The sequence below is a fragment of the Plutella xylostella genome, chromosome 2, assembly GCF_932276165.1.
Source record: "Plutella xylostella chromosome 2, ilPluXylo3.1, whole genome shotgun sequence".
Classification (NCBI taxonomy): Eukaryota; Metazoa; Arthropoda; class Insecta; order Lepidoptera; family Plutellidae; genus Plutella; species Plutella xylostella.
In genome coordinates, this window is record NC_063982.1 from 4,974,287 (window position 1) to 4,995,694 (window position 21,408).

The 21,408-nt window shown below is 38.1% G+C and overlaps 2 protein-coding genes across 2 annotated transcripts in view; one reads left to right on the plus strand and one right to left on the minus strand.

The window, feature by feature from the left end:
• Window positions 1–18,095, plus strand: part of LOC105398584 (homeobox protein Hox-C4) — a 42,972-nt gene extending 24,877 nt beyond the window's left edge. The window contains exons 4-5 of the mRNA XM_038113396.2: window positions 15,755–15,912; window positions 17,470–18,095. Of these exons, the coding sequence (XP_037969324.2) occupies window positions 15,755–15,912; window positions 17,470–17,823 (512 nt within the window). The 3' untranslated portion in view covers window positions 17,824–18,095. The remainder of the gene's footprint in view (window positions 1–15,754; window positions 15,913–17,469) is intronic.
• LOC125488560 lies at window positions 9,054–12,256 on the minus strand. The gene is made up of 3 exons (XM_048629132.1): window positions 12,053–12,256; window positions 11,666–11,701; window positions 9,054–11,435 (listed from the first exon to the last, which is right to left on the minus strand). The coding sequence occupies exons 1-3, from the start codon at window positions 12,150–12,152 to the stop codon at window positions 10,426–10,428; spliced, it is 1,146 nt and encodes a 381-aa protein (XP_048485089.1). The 5' UTR covers window positions 12,153–12,256; the 3' UTR covers window positions 9,054–10,425.
• Window positions 18,096–21,408: the final 3,313 nt, after the last annotated feature.

The window sequence follows — 21,408 nt, forward strand, 5'->3', positions numbered from 1 at the left end:
GATACTGAGTCGAGGTCAACGCTGGTAACGGTTCTCATAAACGCCTTAAAATTGCTAGCTTGTTTTTTGAGCATATCCTCTGTTTTGCTGCTGGAGCCCCGGGACGTCGTTGGTTGAATCTGATCTTGGGCTTGCCTCGGCGCCACTGACGGGCTAGGCATAAAAGATGGTGGCTTTATAACTGGTGTCCCGGGCCTGTAACTCTGAATAGTCTCCCTGATTTTGATATATTTATTTTTTACTTGCTCGTATTGTTGAGAAGTAAAGTAATTATGAGATTTATCTTCGCATGATAAAAAATTGATGTGGTTGTTGTGAAACTCGTTCCAATATTGGTCTAGAGTTTCCAATCGCTTCTGGATGTACTCCGGTGTCTTGCGGTCGGAACTAGCCTTTTTGAAATTAGTGTAGAGTTGATCAATACCCCCTACCACTTGCTCTTGTGTAGCAATAATATCCTCCATCCTCAACATGATGATTTGAGTAGAAGAAGATAAATAGGAAAGATCTTACTTGAATCAGACGTCTCCTGGTTCTGTGTGCACCTTGGTATGCACGCTCCCTGATGTCTTTCCGAGCTTCTTGATCAGCTCAGAAAGTGAATGCTGCTGCTTACTGTATATCTTGTGATACAGTAAGAATCCTCCTTGAGTGGCTGAGAACTACCACGTCACTTCACCGGAAACACTGACACGTATCCAGGTCACACGACGCGTGTTTTAGTCCCGCCTGTTCGGAGGCTCGAAGGACCAATGTTCGGGTACTAGCCGATGATGATAGATTGTTGATAAATGATAAAACTGTATGTATAAGTTTACCGGAGTTTATTGGGAGAAATAATTACTTGATACTATTTCTAAATAATAATGAGTGACGCGCGACGTGATTGATGTCTACAAACGTACTGAAAGTAATGAAATTAGGTTAAAGTGTAAAATGATGATGCGGCGAAATGATGTGCTGTTGCTGTGTGCGTGCCTTGCCCGTACACATACTTTAAGGCTACTTTTTATCCCGGAATTCCCACGGGATAACTTTTTAAAACGTAGCGGAGCTGGTCATAATGTTTACGACATCTTAAATGCACGTTACATAATATGGTGTCATAGGTGTCACTACAAGCGATTTTTTGCTTTGCTGAAAAATCTCTTCCAATCGACCTTCAGTCGGCTGCAAAGATATTTTAATAAGAACAATAGATGGAGTGTCAATGTAACAGAAGCGTCTCAACAACACCTCACTTTCCTATTGATCTGTTAATTTGAATTTCACTCAGAAGATTTGTAACTTTATTCATTGGGACAATGGTGGTCATTACGATGAACTTAAACGGTTGGACAATAAACAAAACGCAGTTTTTTTGCTTTGTTTTTGTATGTGACTCCATCTTATTCGTATATACAATAAATAAAATAAATATGTGGGGACATCTCACACACGGCCATCCGACCCCAAGCTAGGCAGAACCTGTGTTATGGGTGTCGGACAGCTGATATATCTACACAAATACATAGATAGATATATACTAAATATAAATATCAACACCCAAGACCCGAGTACAAATATCTGTCTTTAAACAAATATCTGCCCCAGCCGGGAATCGAACCCGGGACCTTCGGCATAGCAGTCAGGGCCACTAACCACTACGCCATTCGACCGTCGGCGGATATTGTTAATCTAAGACTAAAACACGGCGTTCCAAGGCTCAGTTTACCGTAACTACCACACACTTACGGGGGCGTGGTCGTATGACGCCTGCGCAGAAAACCCTTTACGTTACATGGTGTTGTTAGAAAAAAAACATCCTGTGGATAATTTTTGTTGCTAAGATTTGAAGCATGTTCTAGCAATATTTTGGTGCTTAGATGTTCTTATTTCGTGTGTACATGGACCCCCGCCACTCCTAGCACCAACCAAGTAAAGGTAAGATATCGGTATCGTACGTATCGGACCAAACGGATTGTCATAAATGTATGGAAAAACGTCGTCGGCAATGCCGATGAAGTGGACGCACTTGTGTGAATTCCTATACAAAGAATACTGAATGCGATGCGTCCGTTGCGGCTGATGCCAATGAACGCTTACCTTTAAAGAACCTACAACGTAGAAATCAACAAACTTATGAATTCCTTAGGTATTGTAGGATAAAGTGTGGGCATAGAGAAATATTTACGTGGGTTGCGGGTAGGATGCGTGAATCATTCTGGAAATAAAGAGGATGTGATGAACATCATCTATCTGGTTTTGATTGATTTGCTCAAAAGAGTAATCTTACACTAAACATTTTACTGCACTAACATTAATTTATATTCGATCTTGAACATGGATAAAAGTCCTCCCTGTTTTTTAGACACTATCCTTAAATCATTCATAAAATAACCCAGTAGCTTAAATAAATAACTAGCGACTTAATTAAAAAGCTAAAACTAATTACAAAAAGCGTCGCGACACAATTAGATCCCGTGGACTAATTATTCTAATTATTTTTATAAACTCCGCGCACAAACGAGGTTAATTCGCTTTATTTGTTCGGCAGACATTTAGGTTTTCAGTTAAAACGGACCTAACACACAAAATGGATACTTTGTACAAAATTTACTGAAAATCGGTCGTCGAGCCGCCGGCCGTTTGCTCTCTAGTGATGGGGTAGAGTGGTTCTTTCTATCGAAATCGATAACTTTACCTTTAACAGGCGTGCCTACTTAAGAAGGGAAGTTCCGATACAATACGAGATATAGTTTTACTATACTAATACGAGATATTTGTACTATAATAAGATATATTTTATCTTTGTATTGTACAGGAATTTCTCTTCTTTTAAGAGCCTTGCTCATGTCGGTGTAGTTTCCACCAGGCCACCGCGGTCTGTCATAGGCCAGTTCTTTCGTTTTTCTTGATAAGACCACACACTTTTTATCAGACAGACTCGTCTCTACCCTTCTTTTTTGCCTCCCTGCCTTTTGTGTCGGCCTTATTTGTGATATAATATGGGTAACTTCTGATTGCATCCAAAAGCCTGTCTTGTAAGCGCTTAAGAAATTGCCTGTAATCGTTGTAAAAAAGTCCAAATAAGTTTTTTTATAAATATTTATCGAATAAAATTGATAAAGATAATAATTGACTCATCTTTTTTTATCGATAAACCCACCACAGTCCCGTCCCTACCAACACGTGTATTTAATTAGCAAAGGCCGACGGAACCCGCCTCGCTAATTGGCTTACACCCAGCGGACACTGCCGAGGACACAGCAGGCCGGAGGTTGTAACGCTCTTAACACGTGGGTCGTAAAGAAGGTATTTGAACGCAAGTGGGTTAGTGCGAGAGTCTTGACTGTACGTTAATTGGTCGCCGCTTTGTTTAGAATGACAGTTTTGCGACGATTTTCTAATTTCAAAATGCGGTTTGGAATATTTAAGGTTATTTCTTTTTAAAATAAAATGTAAAATCTTACTGTAAAAACTATAAAACTACGAACCTCCGTCGAGAATTTTTAGGTCATTTTATGAACTAATAATAATAAAAGCTTGTTTTCGAAGTGTGGCCGTTATTATTCTGAGGTTTGTATTATAAGTACCTACACAAAAAATAACTAAATTTAACCGAACAACCAATCACTAACCTACAAAACAAAGCAAAAACCAACACAACCTATAAAAAAAACTGCTGACACGCAAAAATCGATTGCAATCCCGTAACAATACAGCACAATATTAATTTGGATCGTGTTCTATTTACCCAATACATAATACAATACAATACATAAGGCCTACTGAATCGGCAGAAAGACATTATATGGCGCGTAAGACCGGCAATCAACGTAATTTGATTTCATCCCTTAAACTCCCTCCCCTTTGTCTAGGGGAGGTAAAGGGAGGGGGCTTGCCTTGTTTCGTCTGGGGACATAATGGCGGCAGCTTGATCGCGTTGTGTTTAAACGTAAATGTTTAATTTCCGTCTGTACTGAAAATAGGAACTGGATTCATTTGTTTTTGCTTACCATTGGTAGACAATTTAGGAATTCTAGGTATAATAATAATAATATAATAAATTCATTTATTTCAGCTAATAAAGTATAAATCATCAGTCATAATTATAAAGTTAAAAAATAAACGGCTAACTAAAACTTAAAATCTATTAACATAAACTGCCATCAGTTGTAAAGGGTATCACAACATATAGACGGATAGAGAACCTTCTTCCATTTTCGAAAGTTGGTTAAAAATATAAATTAGCCTTTATCTGAGTGTAAAGTTCAGTAAGTTTTTCCCGGAGCCAGCTCCTTCTATAAACGTCCTGCAGTGAAATATCGTTGGCTGTAAGATTGCTTTCCATTGCCGCTGCAGCCGAATGAAGGATGCTCTACCTTCTATCTACTCTATAGATAGATAGATAATTCTTTATTGCACACAAACACAGAAATAGAATAGAAGAAACAAGAGGAAATACACAACATAGATGGTTCCAGTCTACCTCTACATAATAATATGTTCGCAATCATAAATGCATTAATAATCGAACTATATGCTAGCACCAGACTTCACGGCTATTCGTATAAATTTGTTAACGGATGTTTGCTGTATTTGCCAAATATCAAAAATGTAGGCAAGTTCCTCAATAATTTGTTGAGAGTTTGCAAACACGCAAATATGAATAGCCAAGTGGGGTGGTACCAATAGGTATTTGGTAAAATATAAGTAAAGTAGTCTTGCATAGCCGAGTCTTATGACAGCTGTCACAACCATACATTTTATTGGTTATTTCTTACTTTTCTTTTAAAGTTAAATCCAACTTTATTCACCAAGCAGGCTCATGGGTCATAGTGGTTTTCCAAAATTCGTAAAACAAAAGTTGGTCAAAAAGACTCCCTCAGTAACCATCTTTCGGCTCGCTATACCACTTTTGGAACATCCTGTATAATGGTAGTAAGTAGAGCAATCTTCCCGCTATTGCGCAAGTAAAGTCAGTTGAGTGATTTATAGATGCGCCGTTTGGCATACAAGCTACCGATTTCTTTGCCTCTAATCCCTCCAGCCAGCATTGTTGGAGCTCGGAACAAGAGATTTCAAATAAGGTTAAAGGAAATACGAAAACGTTCCGATTAGATTTTTGATTTGAGGTTACGAGCGGAGGTTTTAGTTGGATTTAGAGCAAAGAGGTTTTAAGTATTTACTTTCATAACTACTATATATTTGTGTTACGTTATAATAATGGGGGCCTCCTGGAATAATGATAATTAACATGGGATTAATACTAAATCACAGGGGGCTCATGTAAAGATAGGCGTCCCTCAAGGGTCTATTCTAGGACCATTTTTATTCCTCATTTATATTAATGACTTGCCTTTTATGGTTGAAAAATTGACTAATATAGTTTTATTTGCTGACGATACTTCTTTGCTTTTTAAAGTTAAAAGAAGTGAAAATAATTTTTATGAAATTAATTCTATTCTATCTGACATACACGATTGGTTTACCGTAAATAATCTTTTATTGAATTCTAAGAAAACGAAATGTATTAAATTTATACTGCCGAATGTTAGACAATGCGATACTAACATTATTCTAGATGGGAATAAATTGGACCTAGTTAATGATACTGTCTTTCTTGGTATGACTATAGATTCAAAGTTGCAGTGGGGACCTCACATTGCCAAATTGGCTGGAAGGTTGAGCTCCGCAGCTTTTGCTGTACGGAAAATTAGACAACTGACCGACGTTGAAACCGCCAGATTAGTTTACTTTAGTTATTTCCACAGCTTATTGTCGTATGGCATTTTGCTTTGGGGTAGAGCCGCTGATATTGAAACTATATTTGTATTACAGAAAAGAGCCATCCGCTCTATATACAAACTTGGTTCCAGGGATTCATTGAGAGAACTATTTAAAGAAATTAACATCCTTACAGTTCCATGTCAGTTCATTTTTTCCAATTTAATGTATGTACGAAAGAATATTTCAACTTTTGATACAATAGGGAATATGCGTAATTTTTTTTTATACTTTTATTGGATAGTTTTACATCACTTTATTATAATAAAAAAAAATTCAACGCCAAAATAAGTAATTTAAGGTATTTTAAAGAAAGTTAAAAAATTACAACCATCACGACCACTTTGAAATTCCCGTCAGGATGGCGGGCTGTCGTGACGTCATAATCGTTTAATTTCACGGCTCAGAATAATGAGTCCCGTCAGTCGGCATAGATTTTTTACCTAATCAAGTAATCACAGAGTACTTTTGTATTTTCAACAAACCAATGTTGTCATGGTAACAAACGAAAAAGGAAGTGTATAAAGTGTGATCAGTGGCTGTTTTGTAATGGTAATAAAGTGTGACCAGTGGCTGTTTTGTAATGGGAGCTCGTAAATAGCTGCTAGTAGCTCTTTTGAAATGGGAGCGCGCAAACCAGAGGACCTTTGTACACAATATTACGCTATTATGGCAATATGAATATAAAGTAATATTTGTATTGTATGTAAGTACTTACTGTAACTTTGGTTCTCAGTATGAGAGACTAGGGTTAGTGGGTCATTCTATTCTATTATCTGTGGGGGTGTAAGAACCTGCACCTGGCTCTCTTGAATGGAACCATTGTGCATATCTCAAAGGTCTAAACCCCCTTATCTAAACTATCGAATAAGAGTATAAAAATATATGCATATTCCCTAATATTTGGGCACACGGCTCTCGACTTTTCAATAGTCTTTGCTGTCCTTTTCCGCAGCTGGCCACAGTTTACTCGTTCACACTGCGTAATAAATTTAATGTGTCCAGTTCTTCTGATTACGAGAATTCTTCCATAACTTAATTTAGAAAAAAATAACAACTTTTGAAATATACTAACGACTGCCATTATAACCTAAAAGTAGAAAGAGCAACTTGTGTCATGTTCATGTCATAATACTTACAATACAAATTTAATATATGATTAAACGAACTTACCTAAGTGAAGTTCGATCAATATTATATGAGTGGTTTCATTTGAAGATATAAATAACTGTGTAGTACTTTGACCTGTTGGGCAACAATCGCACGTTTTAAATTCACTCGATTCTAATTCGATAACTACTTTTTCCCATCACTACTACTCCCTACCCCCTGACCGCCCAGCTTGCTGTCCTCATTCTTTTAAAGTAAGTATATAACCTGAAATCGCGTGTCTGATTCAAAACTTTGAATGGGTTTTGGGTGGGAGGGTATTTATATCTTCAAATGAAACCACTCATATAATATTGATCGAACTTCACTTAGGTAAGTTCGTTTAATCATATATTATATTTCGTGGTTTCATTATCGATATAAATAACTGTGTAGATGTTCAGAGCCAAAGTTTTGATTCAGGTCATTTGTTAATAACTGCTAGTTTATTGCTAATGAAACACGAGATTCTAATTCATAATCACAATGTATTTATTTTTATAAATCACATAATTATCATCGGAGGTAGGCACATAGGTACACTGAGGTAGGTAATAGTAAGTTCTTAATTACTAAAATTTTAGTTTTAGTTACTAGGTACATAATATATTTATATTATATAATATTATATTAGTGCAAATTGAAACAGATATCAATCGTGATTAACTGGAACTATTATTGGGAATACAAACAGCTTTGGCAAAGTTGCTTTGTTCAAGCAGTGGTCGTTTATAATATTTTGCAAAGGTGGAGGAGGACGCAGTCCAGCCAGCTGTTTTCCTGATGAGATCGAGAGAGAGGCCAGCGGAGTGCGCGGCGGACGTGGCGGCGTGGCGCGCGCTGTGCGCGCTGAACACCGCCGCGTCCACCCCGCTCTCCTGCAGCACTTGCTTGATCCACCTGCTTATTGACTGTGCTGTGGCGTTCCTATGTGGGCGCTTCACAGTTATTAAGAGGTGGTCTGAACTTGTTGATCTCAGTTCCTTTGTGAAGGATATGTAATCAACAAGTGTCGTCGCTGGACAGATATCGAGATTATCATTAAAATATGGAAGGTACAGCACTGGTTGGTCGCGTCCTGGTCCTGATGTTTTAATTAAATCAACAATATTAATTTTAACACCGCTATCACTGATTATAATGTTACTCAACTTAATCAACGAAAATGTTTGTACCCTGTGAGCCGTACAAAGAGCTAATAAGCTTACTAATTTCTTAGTTAACTTCTCTAACGAAAGTTCTGTATGTGGAGTCCACTTGGATATGTGACTCAAGACTATTTGCGGATCCCAAGTGTTCGCATATTTTGGTAAGGAAGGTCTAGACCTAAATACACCTTTAATCAGTCTTTTTATAGATTTATCTTGGGAAATATCATTTCCTAGTAACAGAGACAATGCTGACCGAAAAGAGTTGATAGTGCCATAGGATGCACCGTTGTTATATTGATCAGTGAGAAATTTAATTATAATTGATGTCGAAGAATCAAATTTTTCATGATTATTTGTGTAACAGTATTGCCACCATTGATTAAAACAAACGCTATATTGTTTTAATGTGCTTTTTGACAAAGAAGCTATCATTAGGTCGATGGCCTCCGGTGGGCATCCGCGGCGAGAGAACGCGAGCCGGAGAGCAGCGCCGACCCCAGGGTAAGCGTCTGGTGCAGTGGGTGGCGCCGTCTGAAACGGGATGATAGCAGACTTGGGTTTGGATGCAAAATTACTATTTCAGACACTAAAATGTCCATTAATTTGGGATACCACGGTTGTCCTGGCCACATAGGAAATACGAGAATTCCCGTAGCTTCGTCATGAATAATTTTCTGGATACAGTTCAAAATTAAGCAGAAAGGGGGGAACGCATAAAATAGCTTAGGCTGCCATGAGATTGTAAATGCATCTACGGCTACCGCATCGGGATCTTGATACCACGACACATAATCGCGACATTTGGCGTTAGTGCGAGAAGCGAACAAGTCTAACTCGGGTCTGCCGAGCTGTTGTACGATATACTCGAATGCGGAATTTGATAACTCCCATTCTACATCGGAATTTATCTTTCTCGATTCTTCGTCGGCTTCGACATTTTCCTTTGTGTTAATGTAGGAGGCGTGTAACCAAATATTTCGCTTTTCACACCACTGCCATATGTCACGTGCAAGTGCATTCAAATGTGGGAATTGAATGCCACCCATTCGATTAATGTAGCTAATTGCCGTAGTGTTATCTACTCGAAGCAAGATAGAACAGCAGAATCTGTTTTTAGCAAAGCATTTTAAAGCAAAGAAAACTGATAGTAATTCAAGGTAATTTATGTGGTAGCCTAATTCTTCATCTTTCCAGCCCCCATTCACTCGTGTGTCATTAGAATATGCCCCCCAGCCTGTGCGTGAGGCATCGGTGTATATAGTTAAATCAAAGCTAGGTTGTTTGATAGGGTTATTTACTATGAGCACATTATTGTTCCACCAATAAAGATCCTGCAAAATTGTAGGCGGGAGATCTACTTTCTGATCATACGACTTATACTTTTGCAGCAATAAATATTTTTCTCTTTCTAATATTTTGGTATACAACCAGCCGTATCGCATAGCTGGGCACGCTGACACAAGAGTACCAATTAGTTTGGAGAATTCGCGTATTGTAACAGTGGGTAGGCTTAGAAATTTTTGCACGAGTTGCAGAATTTTTTGTCGTTTATCTATAGGTAAGGACAATGTCATGTCTGTGGTGTTATATATGAAGCCCAGAAACTTACAGCTTTGTTGAGGTTGCAGTGAGCTTTTGTCATAATTTATTACAAAGCCAAGGCATTCTAATAATAATATGGTTTCTCGAACATTAGCAATGCACTCATTATAATTGCGACCTAGACACAGAAAATCATCTAAATAATGGACAGATTTATATCCTTTTGATCGTAAATGGGTTATTACTTCCTTTGTTATCTTAGTGAAGCACCTAGGTGCTATGGCCAGCCCGTAGGGCATGGCGTTGAACTCATAGGTATACGGTTCGGCGGAGCCGGGTGGTATGTACTCAAAACGCAAGTATTTTCGATCTTCGACAGATATAGGAACAAGTAGGTATGATTCCTTGAGATCGATATTCGCCATATACCAGTTTGGTTGAAGCAATTTGCAAGCAGTTCTAAAATCTTCCATTTTAAAATGATTTTTAGGTATAAACTTGTTTAAAGATTTTAAATTAAGAATAAATCTTTTGCTGCCGCTAGCCTTAAGTGCTAAGAAAGTTTTAGAAATATACTGATCAGGTATTGGTTCAACGTGAGATATAGCACCTAATTCTAAAAGATTATCAATAGCCAATGACATTTCCATTTGTTCTGTAAGAGACTGATGGTTATTAGGCTTCATTGTTTGATAAGGTTGTGTGACGAATGGAATAGTAACACCTGTTTTAACCCAATTTAACACAGTATTGTTGTTGGTGATATTAAGCCAGCAATTATGATAAAAGGCAATACGACCAGAATGTACCTGCATCAGGGACGAGTTGGGGCACGCGACCTGCCCTGCGGCGGCGGCGGCCTGCTGGTCGCGGGCGCCGGCGCCGGGCGGCGCGCACTGGGTGGCGGCCTCCGCTGTCCCCCGCGCCCCCCCCGGCTCGGTGGGTATGGGTACCGAGGAGGGCCCGTCCAATTTCCCTGGAACTGGGAAGGTCTGGGTCCTGAGTGGCTGGACGTGGTGGCTTTCGGAGGTTGTGGTGTCTTCCTTATTTGCATTCCTTGTTTTTCTATAGTATTTGATGCTTTAATCTTCTCAGACAAATTATTACCAAACAAAGTTTCGTCCCGTACACTGTCTTGAATGACGTTCAGGAATGGCTTAGTAAGCCCAGATGCGAGCATTTTGATTCGGCCTTGTGTCTCCATAAAATGCAAATCGCATAGCAACCGACAGCCATCACTTAATACTCTAACGGCCTCCACTTTATTATTTGTCGTTATCAGCGTCGTCAGTGCTCTGCTGATGGCCGTGATGCCCGCGCCAAGTTGTTGCTGGGCAGACTCCACTTTTTTATCACGTGACTTGACCATCTCGTTGGCTGTCGCGGAGACTTCAATGTTAAGTTTCGGCGCCTGCAGCAGTGTGCAGTTGCTTGGAACCAAGTACTGTTTTAAAATTTTGTCCTTCGCTTCTTTGGACATACCTTTTTTAAGTAAGGGCTGCCATAATTGGCATAAAGTTTGGTGTATTTCCTCACCAAACGTAGGTCCCACGTCCGTAGCTTCCCCGAGAGCTTGTAAAATATCGGGGTCTACGTCCGTCGTTGAAGTGGTGGGTTCGGCGCCCGTGGGCTGGTCGGCGACCGCTGGGTCTGTGGCCGGTGGAGGCTCCGTGGCCGACGCTGTTGGCTCGATGATCAAGTCCACTGCGTCTTCTGAGGGCGGCTCCGCGGAGCCAGCCCTTAAATCATCTCGGAGATCTGGAGGAGGGTCCATGGTCTCGATGATAGCCTCCTGGTCTCGGTCGAGCACCAGGGTCTCGCTCCCTGAAGGAGAAGAAAGGGTAAATCAGATTTGATTTGAAAACGCCGTGTTCATAAAATGAATCTATGGCGGGTAGTTTTGAAATTTTCTTTGCCGTGTTCAATTTTGAATCTATGGCAATATAAAACCGGCATGAGCGTTTGTAACTAAACAGATCATTGTCGGCTAGGTTTCAGTAATTGGTATCACAAGCACTTCGGAACACTTAATAATATTGTATATGGGTACTTACTGTAGTCATTTTCTGGGAAATCATCTGAAGATGAACCCAACAAGAGCGGTGGTAGCTCAGTCGGGTGAACGCCCGCTTCTCAATCAAGAGATGCGGGTTCGAATCCCGGCGCTGACATGTACCAATGAGTTCTTTTAACTTAAGTACAATGTATACCATCGCTCTTACGGTGAAGGAAAACATCGTGAGGAAACCTGCATATCTAGATCTAGGACATCTAGATATGTGAACCCACCAACCCGCAGTGGACCAGCGTGGTGGGAAATGGTCCATGCTTAGGAAGGCAGTTTAGACCTTGGGGATATGCACAAAGGTTCCACTCGAGAGAGCCAGGTGCAGGTACTTACACCCCCACAGAGAATAGAATAGAATAGAATAGAATAGAACTCAACCGCAAACGTCGTCGTTTCTGTCGATCTTTATCCATGTACTTTTTAATTTTATTTTTGTAATAGTCAATCCTTTCTTCGTAGGTTCTTTTAGACATTTCTAACTTGTTGACTGTTGCCCGCACGGAAAAAGAATGAGGACAGCAAGCTGGGCGGTCAGGGGGTAGGGAGTAGTAGTGATGGGAAAAAGTAGTTATCGAATTAGAATCGAGTGAATTTAAAACGTGCGATTGTTGCCCAACAGGTCAAAGTACTACACAGTTATTTATATCGATAATGAAACCACGAAATATAATTTTATTGTGTTGCAATATGGAGCATATTTGAGTGGCTCGTTGACTAGCGAATGGCTGTTTACGCCCCATTACAATAGAACAACTAGTGGCAGCCCATACACTACCAACAAAAAATATAAAAAGTCCTAAACTTTGCAAACAAACAAGCATATCAAACAAGAAGTGGAAAGGTTATAGGAGGCTAGGATCTACTCGTATTGGAAGAATTTTTATGTGATCCATCGTATCTGATCACAACGAGCATCACAAATACTCGGTGACATTAACATTTCTTTGTTTACACTTGACATTTATTTAACTATACGCAAACGCAAAGAAGTTATTATTCTGAGATTGATATATAAAGAATTATGACGTCACATCCGCTCTAAGAAAATGGGTGACGTTTCTCGGAAGTTAGAATTTACCGAAGTTTTTTTGTACTTTTCAACTTCATTTACTTGCTCAAAAATAAATTATAATCAAAAATAATGATGGAGTCGTAGTTATGAAACAACAAAGTTTATTATAAATAATATTTGACCTTTATTTGAACCACTTGCATATTCCCTATTGGCAGTAATCATGACATTAATACTAGGAACAAGCATAAGCTGGCTTTTCCAGCGATGCGTCTGGCGAAAGTTAATAAATCGTTTTTAGGGTACTGTATTAGATTTTATAATAAGCTTCCAACAGAAGTTGCTCAAATGCCAGAGAATAAGTTTAAGTGTTACATTAAAGAGAAACTCAGTAAAAAAGCTTATTATAAAATTGATGATTACTTAGAGGATGTTAATGCATGGCTGTGATAAGTAGTTAGCTCTGCTCATATTATTATAATAATTATTATTAAGCTTATATGTACCTATTGTATACCAACTAGTTTTAAGTCTTTTTTTGAAAAGATGGCTCAAGAGTTTCTTGCCTCCGTTCTTCTCCTTAGACAGAAAGAGCCCCCCCCCCCCCCCTTATCCGAACGGAGAGTAAAGAGTAATTTGTAAAAATTGACGTTCATCAGAAAATTTTATATTTGTACGATGAATAAAAATTTTTGACTTTGACTTTGAGATGATATTAGAGTTTCACGTGAGTTCTAAATAAATAATAAATGTAAATAAATAATAAAAAGTGAATAAATTAACGTTTTAGAGCAGTAGATATACTTACCAAAAATGTATATTATGTTCTTATGAGAATAAACGTTTAAACCTGAACCTCTATATTTTTTGATGATTCTGAGTTTTCATACAGTTATATATATATATATATATATATATATATATATATATAAATAACAACATTACTCATTAGGCCACACAGTTCTTACTTATCAGTTTCTCTACAGCCATAGAAACTCATACTTAAAAATTTACATAAAACAAGAAAACGAAATTACAACTCAATATATTCCGAGTGTCCAGCCCACCGTGGTACAGTCAATAGAAAAAGTCACGTAGCGTCAACACAACAATCTTACTGTACTTTTATTGATTTTCAATTTTGGTACTTAAGCACGGACGTATGTTTAAATATGGAATGGTTTCTGCTTAATGTCTTTTTAAATATTTTCCGAATGTTTGCATATTAAAAACGTATTTTAAAAAGGTTTAATATTTATGTTAGACCATGTAGGTGGTACGTGCTCAATGAGTTTTCAACTGATTTGCTTAATTGATAGATTGATAGGTATTCATTATTTGTATTCTCAGTTACAGGAAGTACTTACATACTTGTATGTACTTATAATTATAAATAAAACACAAAGGCAAATGCATTGAAATAAAAATATTTTATTAGTATCTTGTAGGTACTGCCTTTAACTTTTTCTTGTTATATTATGTTCTTACTTCTTAGTTTAGATAAACAACTTTAAATCTTTACTTACTTACTTTGAAATCACAAGAAAACTCGTTTTATACCCTTTATAACTTATAGGTTATATTTTTGATTACTCAGAAGAAAGATTGGTATATTGCTTCGAATTCATAATTAAATTTCAGTCCTTATTCATTAAATATTTAGACAAAAGACCAGATTTTCGGTCAGCCACCGTAAAACACCCTCATCCGCCATTTTGAAAGCCCGATTCCCGCCAAAAATGGACAGAGGCGTTCAGAAATTATACCGGCGCTTATCTCTTGCACAAACAGGGCCAAATGTTGTCGCGCTCGCCACTCGCGACGAGATAATCCCATTTGTGATAAATGTGTGACAAAAGACGACTGCATGGTGCGGTGGTTACTGGTTGGTAGATTGAAATTGGCCTGGGTTCGAATCCTGGAATAGAAGGTATTGTTTTTACAGTGGATAGCAATATATATGTCTATCATTTTGTATTTAAGTAGATCTTGTATGTGACGGATAAAATATACTCGGTGCAAATAAATAAATAAATAGCATTATTTATTATGTTATAAATATAAACCTTCCCTATGAATTAGGAATGGCTAAAGTAAAGAAAACACATTGGTGCCATCTGTCAAAAGATTGACGCAAATATCCCTATTGATAAATTATCATAATTCTATTAGATACGCTATGGTGGTTTATTTTTGTTTCCCAAATCAATTTTAGTTAATTTGATTTCTGATTTCGCGACCACTTAGGGATTTAGATATTTCGTTTTATTAAAATGTTATTTTTATCACAAATGGATTCGAGATAAGGGTTATTTGGGCATAATTGGAAATTATGTGATTAGATTTATTCAATTTCTATGATAATTGGTAGAAATTACCTTCAGAATAATAGAGAGGTAAAAAAATGTGTCGTAAACTATTTATAAGTTTTTGTTGCGATTAAGCACATAATGCGCGTGAATTGTATAAATACATGTACGCAAATGCGATTTCTGTGGGTTGGACTGAGCGTCTTTCTATGTATACAAACGGAGATAGTTATTTATAACTTACAAGCAACATACGGCGCGATGTAGGTACGCAAAGTGAGAACCGCGTAATTTCAACAAACTTGCTTTACAAGCACGTAAAATTAACCTCAATTTTGAGGGTCTAGAGAATAAAGCTTGGTGTACTTAATATAAAGCAAACTCAATGTTTGATGAAAAAAAAAATTTTTAGCATGAAAAATTATGCCAATGACAAGAACGTTTTTTTGATATATCGTGACCTCGTCAAACGTGCTTTAAGACATTTCTAAATATTAAACCACCATCTATCTAACTTTAGTTAGTTTTGTTTAGTTCTCCAGTGGAGAATACGAACAGGCAAACGCAGCGTGGGACGCCCTCCTGCCCGCTGGACTGACGACCTTAGACCGGTCGCCGGTAGTGGTTGGATGAGGAAGGCCGAGGACCGAGTGTTGTGGCGCTCCTTGGGAGAGGCGTATGTCCAGCAGTGGATGATTATTGGCTGATCATGATGATGATTCATCTAACTTAAGCCCTCTTTTCTCCCCCACAGGCGCCCCCCACGCGCTGCTCGGCAAGACGCGGCGCCCGCGCACCGCCTTCACCTCGCAGCAGCTGCTGGAGCTGGAGAAGCAGTTCCGCATGAACAAGTACCTGTCCCGGCCCAAGAGGTTCGAGGTGGCCACCAGCCTCATGCTCACCGAGACCCAGGTAATACAATACAATATAATTATAAATAGTGGTGGTGATAAGACACTACCCTGAGGGACGCCATAATGCATAGTTATAGACAGTGGTGGTATAGTAATAATTATAAACAATGCTGGTGATAAGACACTGTCCTGAGGGACCCCATAATACGTAGTATATGCTCGAGTACCTGTCGCGGCCCAAGAGGTTCGAGGTGGCCACCAGCCTCATGCTCACTGAGACTCAGGTAATCTATTAATAGATATTATAGATAGATATTAGATACACACAAGAAAAGGAGTTACAAAAAAATAATTAAAAATGGGGATCTTATCACTAAAAGCTTTACTTTTTGAAAGATACATGCGTAACATTATGATAGGTTTACTTAATTTTACATAAAAGAATCAGGAGACTTTGTTTTTAACAATAATTTGGATAGGTACGGTCAGGTGCAAAGAAACCGACCCCTCTCTTATACTAACAATGCTTCTGAGGGGGGTCAGGTTTATCTGCCCCTTACTGTACCTAACATAATTATAAACAGTGGTGGTGATAAGAAAAATAAAACTAAAATTGGATAAAGGAAGGCCTATGCCCAGATATGAACTGTAAAGATAAATTATATTTATGAACAAAAATATGAATATGAACTTTTACTTAAAAGACGTTGAATTCTTTTGCTTGAATCGCCGCGGCTACGAGGTAGTTGCTACGCCGCGTAGGCCTTGCTACGAAACAAAACCAAACTATTATTTAAATTACTTATTTTTTTAATGAATTTTAACGGCATTAATTCTTAGTGCTAATATGCACTAAGAGAACACAATATTCGCACTAAAACTACGATCTTCTCTGTGTCTCTTCACAAGTTTTTCCTAGTAGGTACGAAAAACACACAAAACTTTAGTGACCATAAACAATCGGTCACGTAAAAAACCTCTCACTTTGACATAAAAAAGAGCGGGAACCGCCATGACACTTGACTGATGCTCAGATTTCATCTGACAAATGCTTTTCGGTCCAGATTATAAGGGCGTCAAAATGTTTAGTGCCATTACTGTAAAACCAACCTTTACCAAGATATACAAACACTTTTATCAACATAGACATAAATGCCCAACTCCTTTGACATAACGGCAAAAACCAAAATGGCGGATGCCTAAATGTTATCGCGGAGGGTAGCAAGATTCAACTGTTCCTGTCCTCTGCGTTTCGGATACGTGAATCGTATGTTGAAACACGTAATGCTATTTTTGTTTGCCTGGTGACTGTGTGTGGGATAACTTAAATTGAATGCAGTTGTAAAGGGAGCGTTCAAAGATTAATCTTTAAGGTTGAAACCGCTGAGATTATGTGTTGCCATGTTGAACAATTTTGCAAATTGGCTTAAAGTATGACTTATAACAAGTGTGGGGAAGTAAGGTGTAGCGTATATTTTTGAAAAAGTAGCATATAAAGTTTAATTTTAAGCTCCCAACGCAAAATTGAGACCGTATTCTCGAAAGCAAAGTCACTTTTTTACCTTTTTTTTAGTAGGTAAGTAGGTAACATATTTAAATATTTTTTTGCCGACAGGTAAAAATATGGTTTCAAAACCGAAGAATGAAGTGGAAGCGTTCGAAAAAGGCTCAACAGGACTCCAAAAAGGACGCGCACCACGCTCACCAGAGTGAAGAGAAAAAAACTAAGCCTGAAAACCTCCTTTCTGAACCTGAGAAACAAATCAGCCAATGCCCGCCCGGGGATTTGACAGCTGTCAAACCACCCCCGCCATTATTGGACAGAGACAGAATCATCGCGCTAGAAAGAGAAAGAGCGATGGCGGCCGCTAATTTTAATTCAAATATAGAAAACAATGGAAGGCGAGGAATGGTTTTAAATAGCCAAGAGAGGCCTGGCATGGATATGTTTAGGCCGTATGTAGTATGAAATTAAAGGTTTTTTTCGGTTAATGTTTTGGCCACGTTTTTGTAAGATATTTAAAGGCTAGGCAGAATATAATATAATTCCAATTATAATAAATTTTAGTACTTAATTTTAAAGATGATAAGCGTTCTATTTCTGATGAAAATACTGTAGAATAGGCACATAAAAGTGAAACAAAAAAACGTCTCAAATAAATAAGTTTTTTTGTGAATATCTCTGTCACCTACTTTCAGATGTGCATCTAGGAAAGACTCACTTTGTATACCTACCTAATAAAAATAGACCCAGTTTATAATACAATTGTTTTAGACTTAACATGTAAATAATTTTATAGGAAATACTTGTGTAAATATTTTATGTGAACTGATGCAGGCCAAATATAGCAAATAGCAATGTTTAACTTTAAGTAAGTATTTATAAGATGTACTTAACTTAAAGTATAGTAATATTATAATAATACTACACTCACATGCAATGAAAAAGTTTTTTAAATATGTCCCTGGAACTTTTTCATTGCTCGTGGGTTTATTAAGTACAGTATACAATTGTTTAAGTACAATATAAATTTATTTGTATAAACCATAAAAAAATTATTAGCTATTTATTTAATTATTTAAGTAAAACATCTTTACGTTGCAGTATTAAAAGTTTAGTTTAAAAAAGTCACAGGTGATCTCGAATATTTAAACTTAAATAAGAATAATATGACTTAAATAGTTTAGTATCTATAAATATAAATCTGTAAATAGTAAAATAAGCTCCAAAATCCACTCCATATTTTTAAGGTAAAGATCTAAAGTAAAATGTGGTGTAAGTATATATAATATAAAAAGATGGCAATGTTAGGATGAGGCCCCATTGGAGGGTTACGCTGGTTGCGTCGTTTGAAATATCATAAAATGTATTAATATAATACACTTAAATACACCAATGGGACCTCGCCCTTATTCCCAGTTCACCCTGGTGGAAAAGATATGTCCAGAATAGTTCCAATATACGAATAAGATTTGGGGTGGACGAGTTCTCGAGTGGAGACCACGAACAGGCAAGCGCAGCGTCGGACGCCCTCCTGCCCGCTGGACTGACGACCTTAGGCGGGTGGCGGGTAGTGGTTGGATGAGGAAGGCCGAGGACCGAGTGTTGTGGCGCTCCTTGGGAGAGACCTATGTCCAGCAGTGGATGATTATTGGCTGATGATGATGATGACGAATAAGATGGTGTGTCACATACAAAAACAAAATAAGAGCTCAGTGGTAGTAGTGGGGTGTTATTTATCGTGACGTTTCTTTTGCACCGACACTCCATCTTGTTGATGTATTGTTAATCTAAGTACCCAGCTAATAGGTACAAAAATATTTATTGATAAGTTAGGCCATTAAAGTTTCAACATAATTGTAAGTACGTATTGTAACGTACAATTATACTAAGTACATAGAGTAATTATAGTATATATAAATTAAATTAATATAATGATTATGTAAGAAACTTACTATGTGTAAAAGAATAATAATTATGCAATGATATAAATATAGTTACTATGTTAAACATTCGGCCTTTCTTTTATTAATTTCAAAAACACCCAACTCACGTTTCGTACTATTCAAATAAGCGTCCACCTAACGGACACATCTCATTCAGTAAGTATTCTTTGTATAGAAATTCACACAAGTTCGTCCATTTCATCGGCATTGCCGACGCCGTTTCTCGATACATCGATGACAATCTGTTTGATGTGATACGTATGATGCCGATAGGTCAACGCTTAAAAAGTTGGGAATCGCTTGCGAGGTAGGCAGTGTTGCACACCATTTTCACCAGTTTAGTATAATAATATAATAATAAATAAATATGTGGGGACATCTCACACACGGCCATCCGACCCCAAGCTAGGCAGAACCTGTGTTATGGGTGTCGGACAGCTGATATATCTACACAAATACATAGATAGATAGATACTAAATATAAATATCAACACCCAAGACCCGAGTACAAATATCTGTCTTTAAACAAATATCTGCCCCAGCCGGGAATCGAACCCGGGACCTTCGGCATAGCAGTCAGGGCCACTAACCACTACGCCATTCGGTCGTCGAAAGTATGAAAGATACTTCCCCGAGAAACGTCTAAACTGTAGGTAGGTCGCCGGCGCATCCTGGGCTGACTGAACCTGGTTTTACTGGCTAATCCTTTCATCATTCGACACATCATGATGACTGAATGGTGTAGTGGTTAGTTACTATGGCTGCTATGCCGAAAATACCGGGTTCGAATCCCGGAGGGGCACAGATATAATAATATGTTAAAGACAGATATTGTTTTCTCGGTTCTTGGTGGTTAATATTTATATAATATACTAGCTGTTCCCGCGCGCTTCGCTTCGCCTTAAAAAGTTTTCCCGTGAGAATTCCGGGATAAAAAGTAGCCTATGTTCTTTCCCAGGGTCTAGACCGTATGTATACCAAATTTCATTCAAATCCGTCCAGTAGTTTTGGCGTGAAAGAGTAACAGACAGACAGACAGACAGACAGACACAGTTACTTTCGCATTTATAATATTAGTTAGGATTAGGATGTATCTATGTGACTGATATTACAGGCTCTGTCTAGCTTGGGGTCGGATGGCCATGTCTGAGAAATGTCCTTTAACTAAAAAGTAAACATATACCTACTAGTATTCACTCTAAGGAGTGCTGTGTTTTTTCCAAATTAGTGATCGATCCTATGACCCTCCTTCAGGACCAAGACTCGAGAATAAATTTAACCACTACGTAGCTTAGTCGAAGTGATAATTATGTAATTTACCGCAAATTTTTGATCAACACTTATTGCTTGCGGTGGCGCGCTTGAAAGTTTGATTTTATTCATGCAATTTAATATGTTCTTTAATACGTAATTGATACATAAGGATCGTGTATGAGAGGGTACACCCGAGTCCACTTTATTCTATGTACAGGTACACATAAGTAAATGCACATCTAATTAATGCTCATTGCTTTCTTGCCAGGCGCAACACCATTTTACTCTGCTTTTTATTTCCAAAATCCATGTCTCATACAACCAACAACCGTCCGCTCCTGCTATGTAGAGAATTAAAAGTACCAGGGCAACATGGCTACACAGGAGTGCTCAGACACGTCTCAAGACATCTAAGGGGGGGAAGGGGAGGGGCAATTAGCAATTAGGGCCTCGGGACACCCTCCTGTATTGTTGTGCAGGGATGGACTCGGAAGATGGCGTTATGGAGTAACTGGAATAGAACTACGACTTTAGAATAAGTAGGTAAGTACCTTAATCTAATGTACTTAGGTAAAAAAAATAGCCAGATAAAATTGTTGCTTTCAGTTTCTAAGACAAACATTCAGACGCGGCAGCATCAGAATAAAATAATGATTCCCCAGATAACTATTGTCTGAACATTGCAAAATCAGGCCCCATTATATAATTATTTTAATAGTTAAAATATGTACCATTCATCATTACAATCCATCACGTCCCCACTGCTGGGACGCGGGTCCAATGTAGGAAGGGTTTAAGGCCTGTCCACCACGATGGTCTAGTGCCGGTTGGTAGCAAGCTTGTGCTGAGAAAG